Source organism: Chiloscyllium plagiosum, chromosome 12, assembly GCF_004010195.1.
Source record: "Chiloscyllium plagiosum isolate BGI_BamShark_2017 chromosome 12, ASM401019v2, whole genome shotgun sequence".
Lineage (NCBI taxonomy): Eukaryota > Metazoa > Chordata > Chondrichthyes > Orectolobiformes > Hemiscylliidae > Chiloscyllium > Chiloscyllium plagiosum.
Window position 1 is genome coordinate 19,311,526 of NC_057721.1, and position 20,372 is coordinate 19,331,897.

At 38.4% G+C, this 20,372-nt stretch overlaps 1 protein-coding gene across 6 annotated transcripts in view; it reads right to left on the bottom strand.

Annotated features, from left to right (window-relative positions):
• Nucleotides 1-3,134: 3,134 nt before the first annotated feature.
• Nucleotides 3,135-20,372, bottom strand: part of ccdc191 (coiled-coil domain containing 191) — a 45,242-nt gene continuing 28,004 nt past the window's right edge. For 3 of the 6 annotated variants that reach the window (XM_043700629.1, XM_043700631.1, XM_043700630.1), the window contains exons 12-17: nucleotides 16,897-16,979; nucleotides 15,999-16,100; nucleotides 13,957-14,100; nucleotides 12,153-12,305; nucleotides 4,100-4,254; nucleotides 3,135-3,860 (exon numbers count right to left, since the gene is read on the bottom strand). In XM_043700629.1, coding sequence (XP_043556564.1) covers nucleotides 3,728-3,860; nucleotides 4,100-4,254; nucleotides 12,153-12,305; nucleotides 13,957-14,100; nucleotides 15,999-16,100; nucleotides 16,897-16,979 — 770 coding nt within the window. In that variant the 3' untranslated portion in view covers nucleotides 3,135-3,727. Of the gene's footprint in view, nucleotides 3,861-4,099; nucleotides 4,255-12,152; nucleotides 12,306-13,956; nucleotides 14,101-14,836; nucleotides 14,915-15,998; nucleotides 16,101-16,896; nucleotides 16,980-20,372 lie in introns of those variants that run through there. The other 3 variants (XM_043700632.1, XM_043700633.1, XM_043700634.1) reach the window with 2 other exon arrangements.

Sequence of the window (20,372 nt, forward strand, 5' to 3'; positions counted from 1 at the left end):
GAAGGTATTGCTTATTCCATTTCTCTAGTGCTTTTCACAGTTTAGGTCTCTCATCACAGTTGGCAGTAGTGTGGTGATGACAGTTCTGATGTTCACTCGGACATTTGACTTGTGGACGTCTGTGTTGTCAAACATGCTTTGGCGCATATCAGGCACTTGATCTTCTCATCAGTGGTGGCTGCTGAGGTATTGGAAATGCTTAACATATTCCAGAGTTTCTCCTCCAATATATACAGGAGGTAGAATATTTGGCTGATCTGAGTTTGCTTCTGCAACATTAAAGCATCTCAAATGCAGAATTGGCGAGATTGAGTGGCTTGTAATTCTGCTGCAGATTAGGTGACAGCACAACCATCTGCAAACTATTGATCAAAGTTGTGATGAAAGCTTGCACTATATTATTTGGAAATTTGGGACCTAAAGTGGACAGAGCCATGTATGGCCTTGATTCATAACTCCATAATGTGTAGGGGTCAAGGAGGACATAATTTTAGTTAAAATGCATTTAAATGAAACATTAAAAGAAAAAAAACTCGAATGTGAATAATTCAATAATAGAGCAAACAAAATTGGGTACAAAGTGTCCCATAACCACAACATGAGAGTGAAATCACAGACTCCTGTCCAAGTGAAGTGGCTCCCCCCTCAAAAGAAAACAAGCCTTGCCTATGTCAGCACAAGCCAGAGACCAGATATTTAGAACGAGAAAACCATACAGCAACAAAAGACTGCAGAATTGGTAGCGTAATCTGGCAGTCTTCAAAACACCCGAGCCAGAAGAGAAATCCTGAATGAATTAGAAATTATTAAGGGAAATAAACATAAATTGGTTAGGCTGCTTTTGGAATGCTGCATTCAATTCTGGTCTCCCTGCAATAGGGAAGATATTGTTAAACTTTAACGGTTACAAGGATGTTGCTGGGCCTGGAGAGTTCAAGGTGTGGGGAGAGGCTGAATAGGCTGGGACTATTTTTCCCTGGAGCATCAGAGGCTGAGGGGTGACCTTGTAGAGGTTTATAAAAATCATGAGGGACATGGATAGGGTGATTAGCCAAAGTCTTTTTTTAGCAGGGTTGGGGAATCCAAAGCTGGAGGGCATATGTTTAAGATGAGAGGGGAAAGATTTAAAAGGAATCTGAAGGGAGACTTTTTAATGTAGAGGATTGTGCGCCTATTGAAATGAGCTGCCAGAAGTGGTTGGAGGCTGGTACAACTACAACAGTTAAAAGGCATCTGGATGGGTATTTGAATAGGAAGGATTGAGGGGGATATGGGCCAGTTCCTAGCAAATGGGACTAGATTAATTTTGAATAGCTGGTTGGTATGGATGAGTTGGACCTTTTGGTCTGTTTCTGTACTGTACAGCTCTATGACTATATGTCAGTGTGAAATCTTACAAGATTGTTGAACGCATGAGTATACATAACAAATTTTTAAAAGTAAGTGAACTGGGTTGGTGGTTTAAGCGTCTCTCAAAGGGGTGTTAGCTCGAGAAGATAGCATTTAGTGAATGTAGAAGTTTGTTGGAAAGTAAGCAAGGATAGCTGTGCTAACTGAACAAGGAGTTTTAAAATGGAAACCAGGGTGATCCTTCCTGAAAATTACTGACAGGATAAAAGGGTTGAATCTTGAATTCTGATATTTGTTATAAGACCATTTCAAACAGTTCGTAAACAATGTGAAATAGTTTGTTGCACACAAGGGAAAAAAACAAACTTAGTTCTTTTAGAATCAGTGCTACAGCACAGAGACAGATCATTTAGCCCAAACTGGTCCATGCCTACCAAAATGTCCACCTATACAAACCTCATTTCCCTGAACTTGGCCCATATCCTTCTAAGCCTTTCCTGTACATGTATTTGTCCAAATGTCTTTTAAATGTTGTTAATGTACCCACCTCGACACCTTCTCCTTGCAGTTCATTCCATATGCGTAGGAGAAAGTGAGGTCTGCAGACGCTGGAGATCAAAGCTGAAACTTTATTGCTGGAACAGCACAGCAGGTCAGGCAGCATCTAGGGAACAGAAGATTCGACGTTTCGGGCACATGCCCTTCTTCAGGCATGTGCCCGAAACGTCGAATCTTCTGTTCCCTAGCTGCTGCCTGACCTGCTGTGCTGTTCCAGCAATAAAGTTTCAGATTCCATATGCGTACCCCATGCTGAGTTTAAAATAAAGTTGCCCCTCAGGTTTCCTTTTATTCTTGCCCCTCGAATCTTAAACTGATACCCTCTAGCCTGCGATTCACCAACAATGGAAAAAAAGGCTGAGTGCATTCACCCTATCCATGCCTCTAATGATCTTATACACTTACATAAGATACACCCTCCGTCTCCTATGCTCTAAAGAAAATCGTCCTAGCTTGTCCAACTTCTCGCTATAACTCAGACTGTTGAGGTCTGGCAAATTTCTCCTCTACTCTAAAGCAAGGTGACTAAAACTGAACACAATAATCCAAATGCGGCCTCACCAACATCCTGTACAACTACAACGTAACTTTCCAACTTTGATACTCGATGCCCTGTCTCATGAAGGTCAGTGTGCCAAAAGCTGCCCTATCTACCTGTGACTCCACTTTCAGAGAACGGTGCACCTGAACTTCAAAGTCCCTCTGTTCCATTACACTGCTTAAGGATCTACCATTCTTGTTTAAAGAATATTGGCAGCATCTTGTGAATACATTCATTGACTGATCACCATGATTAAAGAAGTTGCAAAACTTGTGGCCTATCAATCCAGGTTTCATTTTGGGATTTGATTTACTACAGCTCGGATCATGAAAGTTGCGTGACAATCACTGGTTGACAATTTTACAGACAAATTCTTGAAAGCATTCTGTAAGATTTCCTGATATTGCAAAAAAAATTGAAGTGCATGATTCACACTGGATCAATAAAGGAGTTCTCTAGATTTTAAAAATTCGATCGAATTATCAAAAGCAAGTGAGAACTCCCACAAAAAATATATTTCCCATTGTATAGAGAAAATGCACAATAAGAAGTGTGTAAAATTGGTGATTCTTAAATCATTCTTAAAGTGATTAAATAATTGTTTAGGATCTACAACTTGTAAATGATATGAATTGTATTCCATTTTACTGATTTTAAAAATATATCCAAAGAACTCCTTTAGTAACCTGATGAGCAGGTTATTTGCTTCATGTTTTAAAAGAAACTTACTTAGTAAGGTATTTTTGAAGAATATGGAAAAGACTTGTGGCAAAATAAATCAGTTTAAATGGATCTTAATGCTTTCATCTCAAAAAGCAAACAATTGATGTTTCTTCCATTTTATTTGAGGCTATAAATAAGAAATGCAGCTTTGACATGAGTTCTGCTTTAGGGAAGTATTGGAGGAAAGAATAAATGTTGCAAAAACATTGTGAAGTTAGTGCTCAACAACTACCATAGTGAAGCAATGCAGATATGATGAGATAGAAACCAAATAAATCATTTCTATTTAACTGCAATGCAGATGTTTATTTCACATACCTGTACAGTCAAAATGTGAATTATGTTTTGGTACTAAATGAACTTTCATGTACTTCACTGTTAGAATACATTAACAAAAATTTCACTTAAATTGTGCTTTTAAATCTTTAATTGTCTGTACAATCTTTGGATTCTACCCTGAGGACTGCAAGGTATTCTCTCAGCCTTGTAGGTTCTCTGCTAATTCTGAGTAAATTTGAGTTGAGGGAGAATCTTCTAACTGTTAGTATTTGATTGCTATGCCTGAAAATCAGGGAGAATTTCAGCAACTTTCTTCCTCAGGTGCTGTATGCGTTCTTTCTTTTTCACCTCCTCTTTGATAAGCATTGGCAAACTCTTCCATGCTCTGAAAGCTCTCTTGACTATCCTCCTGCAGGTGGGAAATACAAATTAAACATTCAGGAATTCCAAGATAACTTATGAATATATATTGCACTTTTAATATGTTGTTTTTAACCATTCTGAAGTTAAGACTTAAAGCAAATATTTAATTTGGAGATATTCTGAATTTGTACTGTGTGGGTCTGAGTTACCAAATACAACAAGGTTATGTGTACAAAAGCATCAATTTCTTTTTACTATATTCCACCAGTTGAAGATGTCTGTTACCAATAGTTATGTTGTTCTCCAATTCTCTCCTTCTCCCAACTTGCAATCTTTTCTTCAGTCACATAACCAAACCAGGTATTGAAAGTGGTTCTTGTCAGAGCTGTCAGATAGTGTTGCCATGCTTTCGCTTCTTCAACAGTGCAGTAATCTTTGTACTGTAAGAAAATTATACTTTAGAATCTCACTTTCTCAAAGAATCAAATTATGTATTTCAAATTCTCTACTGTTGACACTTTTACATAATAACATATGGCCCACTCCTGCTCCTATTTCGTTTGGCCCCTCAAACCTGCCCCAACATTCAAAACGATCACAGTTGATCTGCCCTTGGCCTCAACTCCTTTGTCACAGCTCTTAATAGACCTTAACTCCTTGATATTTCAAAGATCTTATCAACTCCCTCTTTAAATAGCTTCAGTGATCTAGCCTCCACACAGTCTTTGCAGTAGAGAATTCCAGTCTGTCACTATTTCTTTACATGTCCTCTTATTCCATAACCATGTCATTTAGTTCAAGAATCCTCCATTACTGGAAACAATGTCTCAACATTTATCCTGTCAAGCCCCCTCAGAATATGGTACATTTCGATAAGATCACCTCTCATTCTATGAGACATTAATGAATAAAGGTCTAACCTGTTTACCTGTTCATTAAGTCAGCCCTTTATGATTCAGCCCAGTGAACCTCTTTTGAACTGTATCCAATGGCAGTTTTTGGATATGATTAGATGAGATTCCCTACAAATTCACACCGACCCTCCGAAGAGCAATCTGCCCAGACCCATTCCCTCCTGACTAACGAATCCAACACTACGAGCAATTTAGCATGGCCAATTTACCTGACCTGCACATTTTTGGACTGTGGGAGGAAACCTGAGCACCCGGAGGAAACTCATGCAGACACTGGGAGAATGTGCAAACTCCACACCGACGGTCGTCTGAGGCAGGAATTGAACTGGGTCCCTAGAACTGTGAGGCAGCAGTGCTAACCACTGAGCCACCGTGCTGCCCTATGTGGACCACAAGTGTACACAGATGTAACAAGACTCTCCTATTTTTGAATTCTAACCTCCTCACAATAAGGGCCAAAGTTCCATTTGCCTCCTTAATTATTTGCCACACAGTACACCCAGATTTCTCTCTAGTGCACTTTTTTGGAGTCTTTTTATCCAAAGTGCATGATGTTACACTTTTCTATATTCAACTCCGTCTGCTAGGTGTTTGACCATTTGAAGAATCCTCAAGGAGGTATGACTCTAAATAAATAGGTTATTTCCTTATGACAGCATGCCCCTCCTACCTATTCTTGTGTCCTCAGCAAATTTGCATAGATGGCTCTCTGCCTCGTCCTGGTGGCATTCCATTAGTTATGTCTTTTCAGTATGAAAATGACCAGCTAATCCTGACTGTTCTCTGTTAACCAATCCTCAATCTATGTAATCTATCCAACGCTGTGAACTTCTATCTTGCGCAATAAATTTTTATATGGCACCTTATTGAATGTCTTCTGGAAATCCAAATACACTATATCTTTCAGTTCCCTTTTATCAATTCTGTTTGTAATATCCTCAAAGAATTCAAAGAAATCAAATATTTTTCTTTCACAAAATTTAGTTGACTAATTGCATCAAGCTGTCTAAATATTCTGATTTTTCTTCCTTAGTAATGGATTCTAGCATTTTTCCAATAATAGATGAATGGCTAAATGGCTGATTAGTTTCCTGGTTTGTCTCCCTTCTAGAAAAGATGTGTCACATAAGCGGTTTTCTAATATGTCGGAACCCTGGTTCTGGCATATTTTGACCAGTTTCTCCACTATCTCTGGATCCACTTTCTTTTAACACCCTTTGATGCAGGCCATTAGGTCTTGGTGCTTGTCTGTCTTTAGCCCCATTAGTTTGTCAAATGCATTGCCCCTCATGATAGAGATTGTTACATGATCTTTCCGCTTAAGACTTTGCCTATCTGTTACATGTTTATGATGTCCTCCACCATGAAAACTGATGGAAACTACTGATCGATATTATCTGTTGAGTTCCCTGTTCCTCATTATTAGTTCTCCAGTTGCATTCTTCAAGGGTCACACCTACTTTTCTCACATCCCTGTAGAAGCTCTTGCTATTTATTTTTATATTTTTATTAACTTATTTTCATCAATTTTCTCCATCTTTATTAACTTTAGTCATCTTGTATAGATGTGTTTTAAAACACGTGTTAGCGATTTTTGAGAACATTTGTAGCTCAGGTTGATGATAAGTCTGTATGTTAGCTCGCTGAGCTTGAAGGTTTGTTTTCAGACATTTCATCACCATTCTAGGTAACATCATCAATGAGAGTCTCTGGTGAAGCGCTGGTGATATGATACGCCTCTCTACAGGTCTTGGTTTCTTAAGGTAGGTGATGTCATTTCCGGTTCTTTTCTTAATGGGAAGGTAGATAGGATCTAAGTCTGTGTTTATTAGTTTTGGTTAGAATGCCATGCCTGTAAGAATTCTTGTGCAAGTCTTTGTTTCACCTGTCCTAGGATGTGTGTGTTGTCCCAATCAAAGTGGTGTCCTTCTTTGTCTGTGTGTATGGAAACTAGTGAGAGTGGGCCATGTCTTTTGGTTTAGTAGTGCTGGAAGAGCACAGCAGTTCAGGCAGCATCCAAGGAGCAGCAAAATCGACATTTTGGGCAAAAGCCCTTCATCAGGAATAAAGCCGGAGAGCCTGAAGCGTGGAGAGATAAGCTAGAGGAGGGTGGGGGTGGGGAGAAAGTAGCATAGAGTACAATAGGTGAGTGGGGGAGGAGATGAAGGTGATAGGTCAGGGAGGAGAGGATAGAGTGGATAGGTGGAAAAGGAGATAGGCAGGTAGGCCAAGTAGCGAGTTTGTTTCAGGACATGGTTGAAGAGCCAGTTGGTGTTCATGTACCCTGGTGGCAAGTTTCTAACAGTTCTTACATGATACCTTGTAAATGACATTAGTTTTTCTGGTGGTATCTAATGGGTTCTTTCTGTTCATTAGTCGGTGTTTAAGTGTGTTGGCAGGTTTGTGGGCTACTGTAATGCCAAGGGGTCTGAGTAGTCTAGAAATCATTTCTGATATGCCTTTGATGTGAGGCTATTGTTTTTGGTTGTGTTCTGTCTGCTTGTTTGGGTTTGTTTCGGAGGAATCGACGGATTGTGTTTATTGGGTAACTGTTTTTCTTCTGCTTTTTGTAGTTCTTGGGTGCTGTAGTGTGATGTTTCTCATTGAAATAATGTCTTAATGCAGCTCCATTTAAGGATGTTGGAGTGATTGCTTTATCTACTTTCCCTTGAAAAGAAGAACCGGAAATGACATCACCCACCTTAAGAAACTAAGGCCTATAAATAGAGAGGCGGGGACATAGCACCAGCGCTTCACCAGCTATTGTCTCTGATGATGTTACCTAGTATGGCGATGAAACGTCTGAAAACAAACCTTCAAGCTCAGTGAGCTAACTAACAGACACAAGATCCCAAGTTAGTCTCCTTGATTGCTTTTTGTTAACTATGGATGATTCATCCTTAGTCCTTTTTTGGCTGAAATAAATTGTTAATACAATACAGCACAGAAACCATCCTTTCGGTCCACAAGCCTGCATCAATCTTTATTTAGCCTGCTATTTATTGACTATGTGCAGCTTCTATCTCTTTCTTAGACACATGAACATGAGGCGATCAAGATATGCCTTAAACATTGCTAACCTGCCTGCTTCCATGACTTCTCGTGTGCTCCAGTGAAAATTTTCCCTGCACTTCTACTAAACTTTCCGCATCTCACCTTGAACTCATGCTGTCTTGTAGTTGATCGTTCCACCCTGGGGAAAAAGCCTCCGACTGTCTACACAGCGGCACAGTGGTTAGCACAGCAACAGGGCCTTGGGTTCAATTCCAACCTTGGGCGACTGTGTGGAGTTTGCACATTCTCCCTGTGTCTGAGTGGGTTTCCTCCCACAATCCAAAAATGTGCAGTTTAGGTGAATTGGCCATGCTAAATTGTCCATAGTGTTCAGAGATGTGTAGGTTAGGTGCATTCGTCAGGGGTGATTACAGGGGAGTGAGTCTGGGTGGGTTACTCTTCGGAGGGTCGGTGTGGACTTGTTGGACCGAAGTGCCTGTTTCCACATTGTAGGGAATATAACATAATCTAATCTATACCTCTCACAATTTGTAGAGCTGTAGCAGGGCGCCCCTCAGTCTCTGTCTTTCCAATGAAAACAATCAGTTTATCAAACCTTTCCTCATAACTAAAACCTGCCAAGTGTTAAGAAATATTTTGATAAGAAATATTTTGATAAATGTCTCCTCCTGCTTATTTACAGATTTTTCCCTTAGTCTATTTTCCAAGCTTTACGACTTATTACATCTAAATGACTACTCCCCACAGTACTGATACTCTCCTTTATTAATAAAGCTATCCCACAACCTTTTCCTTTTTGCCAATTGCCATAAACCAAAGATTTATTACAGGTCCTGCCAATTCATCAACTGATTTGGAAATTTAGAAAGAAAGGAAATAAATAACCATTAAACAGCGTTTTTCAAATGCATGGAATCACTACCACCTGCAAGTTGCACACCATCCTGATTGGGAACTACACTGCCATTCCTTCACTGAGGCTGGGTCCAAATCCTAGAACTCCATTTTTAAATGCACAGTGGCTCTTTTATCCTCATGGCCTACAGTTCAGGGACGCCGTTCACCACCATCTCTAAGGTAATAAATATTGACTATCCAGTGCCACCCCATCCCATGAACAAATTTTAAAAATTGTGCGTTTAAAATGTTTGTTCCAGTGGAGAGCAAAATGACCAAAAGGAAAGGTTGCCCTTAATTACAATCAGAACTACAGAAGTCCTGCCAATTCAAAGTAGGTGGACTCTAAAGAAAAATCTACAAAATGAGTTCAGTCCAGGATTTTGCATATTGTCCACAGTCGAAACGAGGTTTACCCTGTTAAGCTCTGTGTTAATTATTGCCTAGTTTCTCAATCCGCTTTTCTCTAATTTGTTATGCTAAGATTTCTCATGGCACTATATTAAAATCTAGTAGGAGGTTTTATACCTTTATAGAATTTTAACCATCCTATTAGCTGCAAACTTAAATACCATTTCCTTTTCCTCAAAAACAAATGAGTTAGTGTAAACCTAACTATAAATACAAGGGTGGACATTTAAATGCGTGATGTTTTTGTTAGTTATACACTCTGCATTTAAGGTATTAATCTGGAAGGATTGTGCTTTAGAGTAATTAGACCATAAGACCATAAGACATAGGAGCGGAAGTAAGGCCATTCGGCCCATCGAGTCCACTCCGTCATTCAATCATGGCTGATGGGCATTTCAACTCCACTTACCCGCATTCTCCCCGTAGCCCTTAATTCCTTGTGACATCAAGAATTTATCAATTTCTTCCTTGAAGACATTTAGCGTCCCAGCCTCCACTGTACTCTGTGGCAATGAATTCCACAGGCCCACCACTCTCTGGCTGAAGAAATGTCTCCGCATTTCTGCCCCCAGTCCTTTCATCCAGATCATAAATATATAATGGCGAACAGCTGCGGCCCCAACACTGAACCCTGCGGGACACCGCTTGTCACTGGCTGCCATTCCGAAAAAGAACCTTTTATCCCAACTCTCTGCCTCCTGTCAGACAGCCAATCCTCTATCCATACCGGTAGCTCACCTCGAACACCGTGGGCCCTCACCTTGCTCAGCAGCTTCCCATGTGGCACCTTATCAAAGGCCTTTTGGAAGTCGAGGTAGACCATATCCACTGGGTTTCCCGGTCTAACCTACTTGTCACCTCTTCAAAGAACTCCAACAGGTTTGTCAGGCACGACCTCCCCTTACTAAATCCATGTTGACTTGTTCTAATCCGACCCTGCTCTTCCAAGAATTTAGAAACCTCATCCTTAATGATGGATTCTAGAATTTTACCAACAACTGAGTTTAGGCTAATTGGCCTATAATTTTCCATCTTTTGCCTTGATCCTTTCTTGAACAAGGGGGTTACAACAGCGATCTTCCAATCATCTGGGATTTTCCCAGACTCCAGTGACTTTTGAAAGATCTCAACCAACGCCTCCGCTATTTCCTCAGCCACCTCCCTCAGAACTCTAGGATGTAGCTTGTCGGGGCCAGGAGATTTGTCAATTTTAAGACCTTTTAGCTTTTCTAGCACTTTCTCTTTTGTAATGGCAACCATACTCAACTCAGCCCCCTGACTCCCTTTAATTGTTGGGATATTACTCATGTCTTCCACTGTGAAGACTGACACAAAGTATTTATTAAGTTCTCCTGCTATTTCCTTATCTCCCATCACTAGGCTTCCAGCATCAGTTTGAAGTGGCCCAATGTCTACTCTTGCCTCTCGTTTGTTTCTTATGTATTGAAAGAAACTTTTACTATCATTTCTAATATTACTGGCTAGCCTACCTTCATATTTCATCCTCTCCTTCCTTATTTCTCTCTTTGTTATCCTCTGTTTATTTTTGTAGCCTTCCCAATCTTCTGATTTCCCAGTGCTCTTGGCCACTTTATAGGCTCTCTCTTTTTCTTTGATAGATTTCCTGACTTCCTTTGTCAGCCATGGCTGTCTAAGCCCTCCCCGGATAATCTTTCTCTTCTTGGGGATGAACCTCTGTACAGTGTCCTCAATTTTACCCACAAACCCCCGCCATTTTTGCTCTACTGTCTTCCCTGCTAGGCTCTGCTTCCAGTCTATTTTCGTCAGTTCCTCTCTCATGCCCTCACAGTTACCTTTATTTAATTGTAACACCATTACATCTGATTTTGCCTTCTCTCTTTCAAACTGCAGACTGATCGCTGCGTCCTAAGTGATCCCTTACTTTAAGATTTTTTATAACGTCTGGTTCATTACATAGCACTCGGTCCAGAATAGCCTACTCCCTTGTGGGCTCCATGACAAACAATTATTTAACAGTTTATAGTTTGGGAAATATTTAACTACTTCCAATTTCAATTGTAACCTGCTGCATCTTGAATTTAACTTCAATCAGGTAGTATTTAATCCCTCAAGTCAGGATGTGAAAGACTAACAAGATAGCATGTTATCTACAATGTGCAGTAAACAACTTTGTTTCCTGTACTGTAGAACACAAGATACAATCTAAAATCTAATTTTAGAAAGAAAACAACTTCCCACTTGCAAATTAGGGATATGCCTGAATTAATTTGGGATAGAATGTGTTTATTGTGAACCCTAAACAAAACAAGGTCACTTGTTAGGGGCTTAAATGTATTATTTTTTAAAAGAGTTTAACTTGGAAGATTAAAGAGACAACCTTCATGTTGTTCTAAGCACTCTAAAGTGATGTGATTTAAAAACATATTACCACTACTGGCAAGCACTTGCTCAGAAGCATGACAATTGACTACGTACATATTGTTACTCTCACTTATCAAACCGTTGGGTGGACATGTCTGCAGCAATTATTCCTCCTTATCTTCCAGTAGAAGAAAAATGTCACTTAACAACTATTACAAAATTTATTTCCTCAAAATACTTGGTAAGGTTATCTTGTAACAAGTTATTCCATGTGTTCTTTACTCGGAAATATTTGTCTTTTCTTCATTTGAATTGTGTCTTATGGTGTCAACAGTTTGTTGATTGTATTACTGATCTGACACTATATAAGAAAGGTTTATTGCTGTTTGTTCAAAACCATGAACTCGTGACTTTTTTTCTCTTAGTAAATCTCCTGAATCTCTTAATGTAAGAAAAGTTATTAGTGCCATTCTATGTAATTTGATGGTCAGGTCTAGGATTGTGCCTAAAATTCAATTTTTCACTTACTGGATTACATTTTATTTAAGATATTTCAGTAGAGAATTTTTGAACTAATTAACTTGTTAAATCTCTGGAAAATCAAAATGATTTGTTTTAAATTTGGATACACTGAAATCCTTAAAAAAAAAAATTTAAATTTAATGATCAGACAAAAATTTTAATTTACTGAGACATAAAGGTCACGTAATCAATATTCCAAAACGTACCCAATAAGAATTATTATTGGATATACTCACTTTTAGCCAATTGTTGAAACATCGCTTAAGAAGAATGCCATTGTACACTTTTTCTGCTTTGAAGTTCTTTTCAGCTAGTGATTCTGTTACACTCTGATGCCAAGTACGTAGACATATGTGTAACAGTGAAGAGCTGTGATGATCTTCTGCTAACTATATGATCATAAAAATAAATAGCAAAACTTGTATTCATATAACATCTTTAACATAAGATACTGCAAGGTGATTCACAGGAGGATTATAAAGCAAATCTGATAGTGAGCCATATAATATTTGGCCAAAAAAGGTAATTTTAAGCAATGTCTTAAAGAAAAGAAAGATAAGTACATTTGGATAAGGAATTTCAGAATTTCGGGCCTAGCCAGCTGAAGCACTTCCAGAATAGTCGAGTATATAAAATCAAGGTATGCAATGTTTCAAAATTTGATGGGCTCAGATACCTTTGAGAGTTGTGGGGCTAGATGACACAAAGCTTAGGAGAAATTTAAACTGGCAGAAGAACAGTGTAGAACTTCAGAAAGACACGGACAAGCTGTTAGTTGGCAGATAGTGGCAAATAAAGTGCAATGTAGGGAAGTGTGAGGTGACATGATTAGGTACTAAGAACATGAAGAGAGTATAAACTGAAGGGTTTTATTCTCAAGGGTATGCAGATAAAGAGAAACTTGGGTGTAAATCTAAATGTGGCAGGACAGGTACAGGGCTGTTTAAAAACAATCAGTGTTCTAGCCTTCATTAATAGGGCATAGAGTACAATAGCAGCAAGATTATGATGAACTTAGGTCACTGGTTAGATGTCAGCTGGAGTATTGAGTACAGTTCTGGGTAATATAGTTCTTGGTACTACATAATAGGGTGTGAATGCAGAAGCGGTTTATGACAATTGTGACATTTCAGTTCTGAAAGGCTGCAGAGAAGGTGGCGAGGAGACCTGGTAGTTTTCAAAATCACGAAGGCTGTGGACACAGTGGATAGGGAAAAACTGTTTCTGTTGGTAAAAGAGTAGAGAACAAGAGGGTATCATTTTAAAGTGTTTTGCAAAACAAGCAAGTGTGAGGTTAGCAAAAAGATTTTTCTTACAGTGACTAGTTAGGCTCTAGAATCAATAACCTGGCAATGAATTGGGGGCACGTTTAATTAAGGCATTCAGGAGGGTATTGGATGATTATTTAATTAGTAACAATGTGCAGGTATTGGGGGGAAAGGCAGGAGATTGAACCGTTAAATTGTTCAGAGAACTGCTACAGAATCAGTGGGCTGAATGGTTTCTTTCTGTACTGTAACAATTCCTCAATTCTGTGATAAGATTACAGAGATCAGAGAAATTACGCCATGGGGTGATTTGAAGACAAGTGAGAATTTTAAAACCAGCTTCTTGTATAATTGGAAACCAGTGCAAGTCAAATGTACACAGAATGCAAGTTAAAGTATAGGCAACATCATTGTAAATGTAGATCAGGTCATCCAAAATATGAGCAAGGGACACTGAGATAAGTGAGGGATGACAGATGGTGAAAGAAACTGCTTTTGGGAATAGATACCTTTACTCAGCTGCCACAGAAGATGATTTATTTATCTCAGATTCAATTATTTCATGGCTGTGTCCCAGAATCATCTCTGCCAGTACTGATGGTGAGTAATTAGCACCTAAGTTAGTTTTTATTCAAGAGATCGTTAGTGAGTTTTCCCCAATTTTGTCCCTGGTCTCTTCAATTCTTTCTGCTGTCTTACACCATTAATATTAGTGTATCCAGCACCTGAAGGTTTCATGATTTCTTAGCCATAGTTGTTAAATATAAGTTACCTTCAAATTTTTCTTAGAGATTTCTAAAAGTTTCTTCCAGGGCTCCAAACCCTTCTTTTGGAGAAGAAAATCCTGGTAGTGTTTTTCTGCAGCAGATTGGAGTTGTTTTTCTTTTTCACACCTCCGCTGCTTCTCAACCTCTCTCTACAACGACATTAGAAAGTCAGGTATTCTCAGTATAATGCATTAGCAAATTTTCGAATGCCTTATCTCAGCTTAATTTCAGAATTAGTAGTGAATTTTATCAAATAGATTTCTCATTTTTGTGTAGCTACTTTAAATATTTTTGAAGCCAATACAAAAGATCAGTTAGAAAACTTAAAACATGACAAATAACTTTTCAATACAAAATAGACACTGGCTTCACTCTCCTCATTTACCTTTACTTTTTTCCTTAATTTTCAATATATAGGAGCAAACAGCTCCATCTGGTGGCATTGACAAAGTATAGACTCTCCATCACCAACATGTAGGAAATTGTCCGATTTTTCTTCTGATGGCCAGATAAATATATCTGTGTTGGGACTCTGAGGGTCTTACACAGGAAATTGAAGATTCTGATGTTCCCTATGCCGAGAACCCTCAAGGTTTGTATTTAAATGGAGAATTTGGAGGATTCTGCTGCAATTAAGTAAATAGTTACTTAGAAATTTCACAGGACCATTAGGATATGTATCTAGATGTACATATTATAATGCCCCTAACTTACCACACAACTGCTCAAGTACGCTTCCACAGACTCCTTACAACCCCTAGACCCTGACCACCACCAACGCCCCAATTGAGATCCCATCCCTCAAAGGACCTGATATCTCTTGTCTACCCCGAGATACCCAAACCACTCATTCCTGGTCCCTTAGCATCATACTCTCACACTTGCCTTTCATGTTTGCCACTTTTACGACTTCTGAGCAATGGCAGTCAGTGATGCTGGACATTTAATCTCAGAATACGACAACTGTTAAAAAAAGGACCAGATTTACCTGTTCCCAACATGCTGCAAAACAAGGAACTGTCCGAATTACAGTACACTCCACATTTTAAAAAAAGCTTTGATCAGAATTTCCTGTCAGAAATGAGTTCTTTCTTAATATTAAAAAAAAATGGAATGACAATCTGAGTTTGCCACACCTCTGAAAATCCAGCTCTAATGATTTCAAACGTGATATTTTGTAGGTGAGCTTTGTTTTGCATTTTAAGGATATTGATATTTATTCCAGTCTCTTCAGCATCCCTAATTTTAATCATCTTCAGGAGGGGGAGTAGTACCAAACTTTAAATCTTAACTGTTTCTCTCTCTACAGATGCTGCCAGACCTGAGTCCAGTGTTGTGTGTGTCACACATTGATTACATTCAACTTAACTGATTTGATTAGTGGGAGATTTTACCTTTGAACTTATAAACATGAGTCTTACTTTACTGCCATAAAACTAGTGCAGAACTGAGTACTGTGTGTCAACTCAGCTCCAGTGAGAACTTGGGGCATACATTTTAAATCTAAAATACTGTCCTTGCATAGTTTGTGAAATAATAAATGGATCAGTCTTACTTTTCAGTTGTTGTTTTGGTGTTACAACACTGTTATTAAGGAATCCAATTAATTATCTGACCCCACCTTACAATAAAACAAGGTATTCTAAGCTACTTGTGCCTTACATTAGATTCAGTTTAAAAACAGCAATGGAATCAGATTTAAGTATTTATTTGGTAGTGCATCGAATTATAGAAACTGAGTTTTAAACCTTTGTATTGCTAAAATTTTTGTTACCCTTGGACAAGCACTTTGTTACCTCCAAACAATTCAATCCTACCTCCAAAGAGCACAGATTTTAAAAAAATAAGTTTGTACTGAAGAAAAATGCAATTAACTGTCTTTCAATGTACACAGAGTGAACTCAAAATACATAAAGTAAATAGTTTTCTATTTAATTTGGAATATTTCAATTGTATGTAAACAAAAATGATTTGTTTTCAAGAGGCACAAAATTTTAATGAACTTAGCATTGTGCCTCTTGACTGAATACTATTTTTAAACTCAGACCTGTCTTTGCAATCTTCTCTCTTCGTGTTTCTTTTCTAGAGATGCCTGTTTCTCAGCTTCCAGCTGCCTCTGTCGCTCTTCCTCCTCAGCTGTCAGACGAGCCTTGCCCAACCATTAAAATAAAACATCTGTGAGGCCACACAATTTATAACACTATAAGTTCAAATTTCACTGTTAAATATTAAAATACCCACAACTGGGTTTTGTTCCTGTTGTCAATTGTGCTGCCTTGGGAGAAAATTGAACAACTTGTAGAATCCAAAACTCACTTTAAAACATCCAAACTCTAAAATATTACCCTTGAATTGTCTTGTAAAGTATACTATAGGGTATAGTCACTGCTATGTGGAGGAACGTGGTCAGCCAAATTGTAGATAGTAACATCCCACAACTGCAACTGTTAATTATCAGACAGTCTATTGTGTGATGTTAAGGAATAATCATTCACCAGGATAGCTATTCTTCTAAGTAGTGGCATATGATCTTTTATGTCCACCAGGGAGTCAAAGAGACATCCATTTCGCATCATATTAAAATTACAGGACTCCATCATAGAAGAATGAAGAATTTTAGCACCCAAGTTGTGCAGTTGGTCCATGTCCTTCCACAACTCTCAACCTTTTTGATATAAACAGGTACCTACATTGGAGGTTGTTACACAATACACTTACATTAACTTTATGTATGGAGAATATATCAACCTGTTCAATGACTAGTTACTTTGCCATATGCATGCAGTTAATTTTGCATTAAAATCACTGCTAGGTAAGTAACAACATCTTCATTGTGTAAAATGATTAGATGTACAGTTTAAACAAGTAAAGAAACAGGAAAACTACAAAGCACTGGGATGGACGTAAATGTAAAATACTGACAAGATAATTTTTTTTCTACTCACAACTCTCTCTTGCTCCTTTTTTCTTTTGAGTTCCTCTAGTTGTTTTCTTCTTGCCAAGCGTTGCTTTGCTCGTTCTTCCATTGCTGAGAAAATATTGAATATATTAGGAGGAACTACCATGTAAAAGATTACTGTACCAGATATGAGCTTGTGGTATTGAAGGCAACAAATCGATAAGCATGATGATCAAACTTCTCATTAGGTGTCTGTGTCTTAAAAATAGTTCAAAATGTTCCAGATTTACTGTTACTTTCAGCCAAATATTATCGGGTCTGGGTAGAGGAGAAATCTTGTCACTATCGTATAAAATGGAAAGACGATTAAGTAGGTATCAGAAAACAGATGAGATAAATGGAACATTTGATAAACTATTGTAAATCTGGACCTCCGGGCAGGGCCTCTCGGTTCCGCAATCGGTCAAATAAACACTGGCAGCTTGGTCTGACTTCACCAAAATGTAACAATTTATTACGACGCTGGGCGTAGGCTATCCAGCAACACAGGGGTTAAGCACCTCTGAGTACTGTGGAAAAGCTGCTACAATTTGCTTAAAACACAGACAACTTCTATAGGTCTCTTAAATGACAGCCTTAATTGCAAAATTAATCCAATAAAGTGAAATAAAATGACAAATACACATAAAATTAAACCAATGATATTTCCTGGGAACTGAGTTGTTTTGTGCGTCTTTATTTCCGGGACACCTGGTTTCCAAGGTCAATTTATTAAAGTATCCTAATGTCATATCTTACTTAGTATGAATCAACTATGGGCTTATGCCCGAAACGTCGATTCTCCTGTTCCCTGGATGCTGCCTGACCTGCTGCGCTTTTCCAGCAACACATTTTCAGCTCTGAATTAACTATGAACAGGGCATTGTTTGCTAATCTCTTTCAATTACTTCAGGAATGTAGTTTTCAGCAGAGTTAGAAGTCATTATAAACACAATTGGCAATTTGTTCCTAGAAGTCATTTTATGTTAGTTGCATTAAGAAGCCATTTTATAGTTAGTAAAAGCATGCATTAAATGGTTGCTCCTGACAACAGCCTAAATCCAGATTTTAGATCCTCACTATCCCTAATGAAGAATCTCGGGGATCAGAGCTGGGGCCTCAACTATTTATGATATTAATGGCTTGAAGCAGATACTTTAAGTACGGTTAATAAGAAAAAAGTAGAGCAACAGAGTTGGATTCAGTTATGTTTTAATCTGGAAAGAGGGAAATAGCTTATTTTTTAAACAGGTGAGAGAATGCAAGATTTCATGGGTTTCAGCTCTCCCAGTTAGAGTAATACAATCATCAATATAAATACACAAATTAGATTCTAACATCCACAACTAACAAACGATATACAGATGTGTGTGTGCTGGAAGTCCTCATCAGGTCTGGCAGCATCTGTGGACAGAAACAGTGTTAATGTTTCGAGTTTGCTAAGTCATATCAGATTCAAAACATTAACTATTTCCCTCCACAGATGCTGCTGGACCTGCTGAATTTCTCCAACATCCTTTGTTTGTAACCAGCGATATAGGTGGGTAATATACAAACTGGTTGAACACCCCGGTGAGCGTATCTAACAGCAAATGCAGACAAGGCAGACTTCTCAGCAATTTCTCAGATGTTAGTAGGTCACCAAATTTCATTAAAACTTCAAAGAATTCCAATTCTTTACTTTTGATGATCAAGCTTTGAAACTCCTGTAAGAACTGCTATGTAATGGTACTTCATCTTCCTTGCTGGGGGTCTATGTTCCTCTGTATTTGGAAACTACACTTCAGTTATATGTCACAGACAGCTAGCTTCGCCAAGCCAAAACTTACCCTGCCTTTTTCTCTGAGCTCTAGGTTTGCTTAGCTACACCATTTGATTCAAAGAACTTCTTTGAGTCGGAACTGCACAAACTTATCCAAATACTCTTATGTATTCTCCAAGCCCCAACTATATAGAACTAGTGCAGTTCGTTTATGTTCCCCTCAGTCCAACTAAACACTGGACTCTTTACACGGAGTTTGTTTCACTCATTGTCTGTCACTCACACAGAGTATCTTACTGCTTTTATCTTCAACTGCCTGTAACCTTTGAGCTGCTCAGTGACTACTGAAAAACTCTCAATAAGCCCTACCCTTGCTTCTAGGTAAGTATGAATGAGGGCCCTTGGAACATCCAGTTGCCTGAATGTTAAATTATTCACAATATGCTGGCTTCCACAGTAGAATCAGATATTTAAAAAATGAATTTCATCACAATACAGAATGTGCAAAAGCATGTTCGTTAAAAAGTGAGTGGGCAAAAAATTGAAATGGAGTATAGGGTGGCAGGAAGACTAGAAAAACAGTCCATATGGTTGCTGTGCTCAACTGACAAGAGGCAACACACATGGAATATTAATCAAAAGGCACTGAAATTCAGTGAGTGGCCAAGAAATTTGCATCTGTTTTACTCAGTTGCATGCTAACTTCACATTGAGAAAGGAAAGGTTACCTACAACTATCCAAGCATGGAATGGAACAATGATACAGACACTTGAATTCGCAAAGTAACAGAATACGAATAGTAGTCGTTGAGCAAAAAGAGAAAACAACGTGGACCAATAACAGCAGGAACCAGTACCTTTGAAGAAGCATTATGGACCTTTGTTCACTGAGAACTCAAGGTCTACAATCTTTGCCACAGCTGAAAACAGGACAACAGCTAAACTGTTGGACATAACGTTTTTCATTCTTACACCCAAGATATTCTTAAGATCTATGACAGTATTTGCCGATGACCTTCCTGTCTCTATTAAACATCTCAACCTCACTTTCTTTGTAAGCTCATTACTTGTACTTTTGTGTCTGATATCAGATTAGATTACTTTTTTTCAGCGTCAACTCCACACTCTTTTCGAGAAAACCTTGGAAATAGTTAACCAGGTCAAAAATAAAGGATAGCTAAGTTTAATTAAAAACTGTAATGTCTATACACTAGAAAATAATTTTTAGGAATCGTTGTGACTGATTAAGAGGGATTGAAAAAGAGGGAGCTGTGACTACTCCTTACCTAGCAATACGCTACACTGCTCATCTCATCATTTTCAATGGGGAAACTTCTGTGGAGTTTCTCCCTTCTTCACACCCCACCTCTTAGTTTTTTTCACATTTTTGCCTCCAGTCCTGAATGCACGGTTTTGCTGGGTGCAGGTCCATAGCTGCTGCCAGACTTCAGTATCTCACCACAGTCTGCATTTATCATAGGGGAACTTAGACTAAAGAGAATAAATATGGCAGTCAACTATGTAGTGACTATTTGGATATAGTGGCCTAATCTGATACTACATTTGCTCAATATCCACTCACTTAATCTGCTGATATGGAAACTATAGTATCTTTAACAGCTCAGAGATTTAGAGAAGCATTTTTTCCCCTGATTTAGACTTTTCTCCAGATCAACTCAATAGCCCAAAGGAAACAAGAAATGATTAACATAATGTTTGAT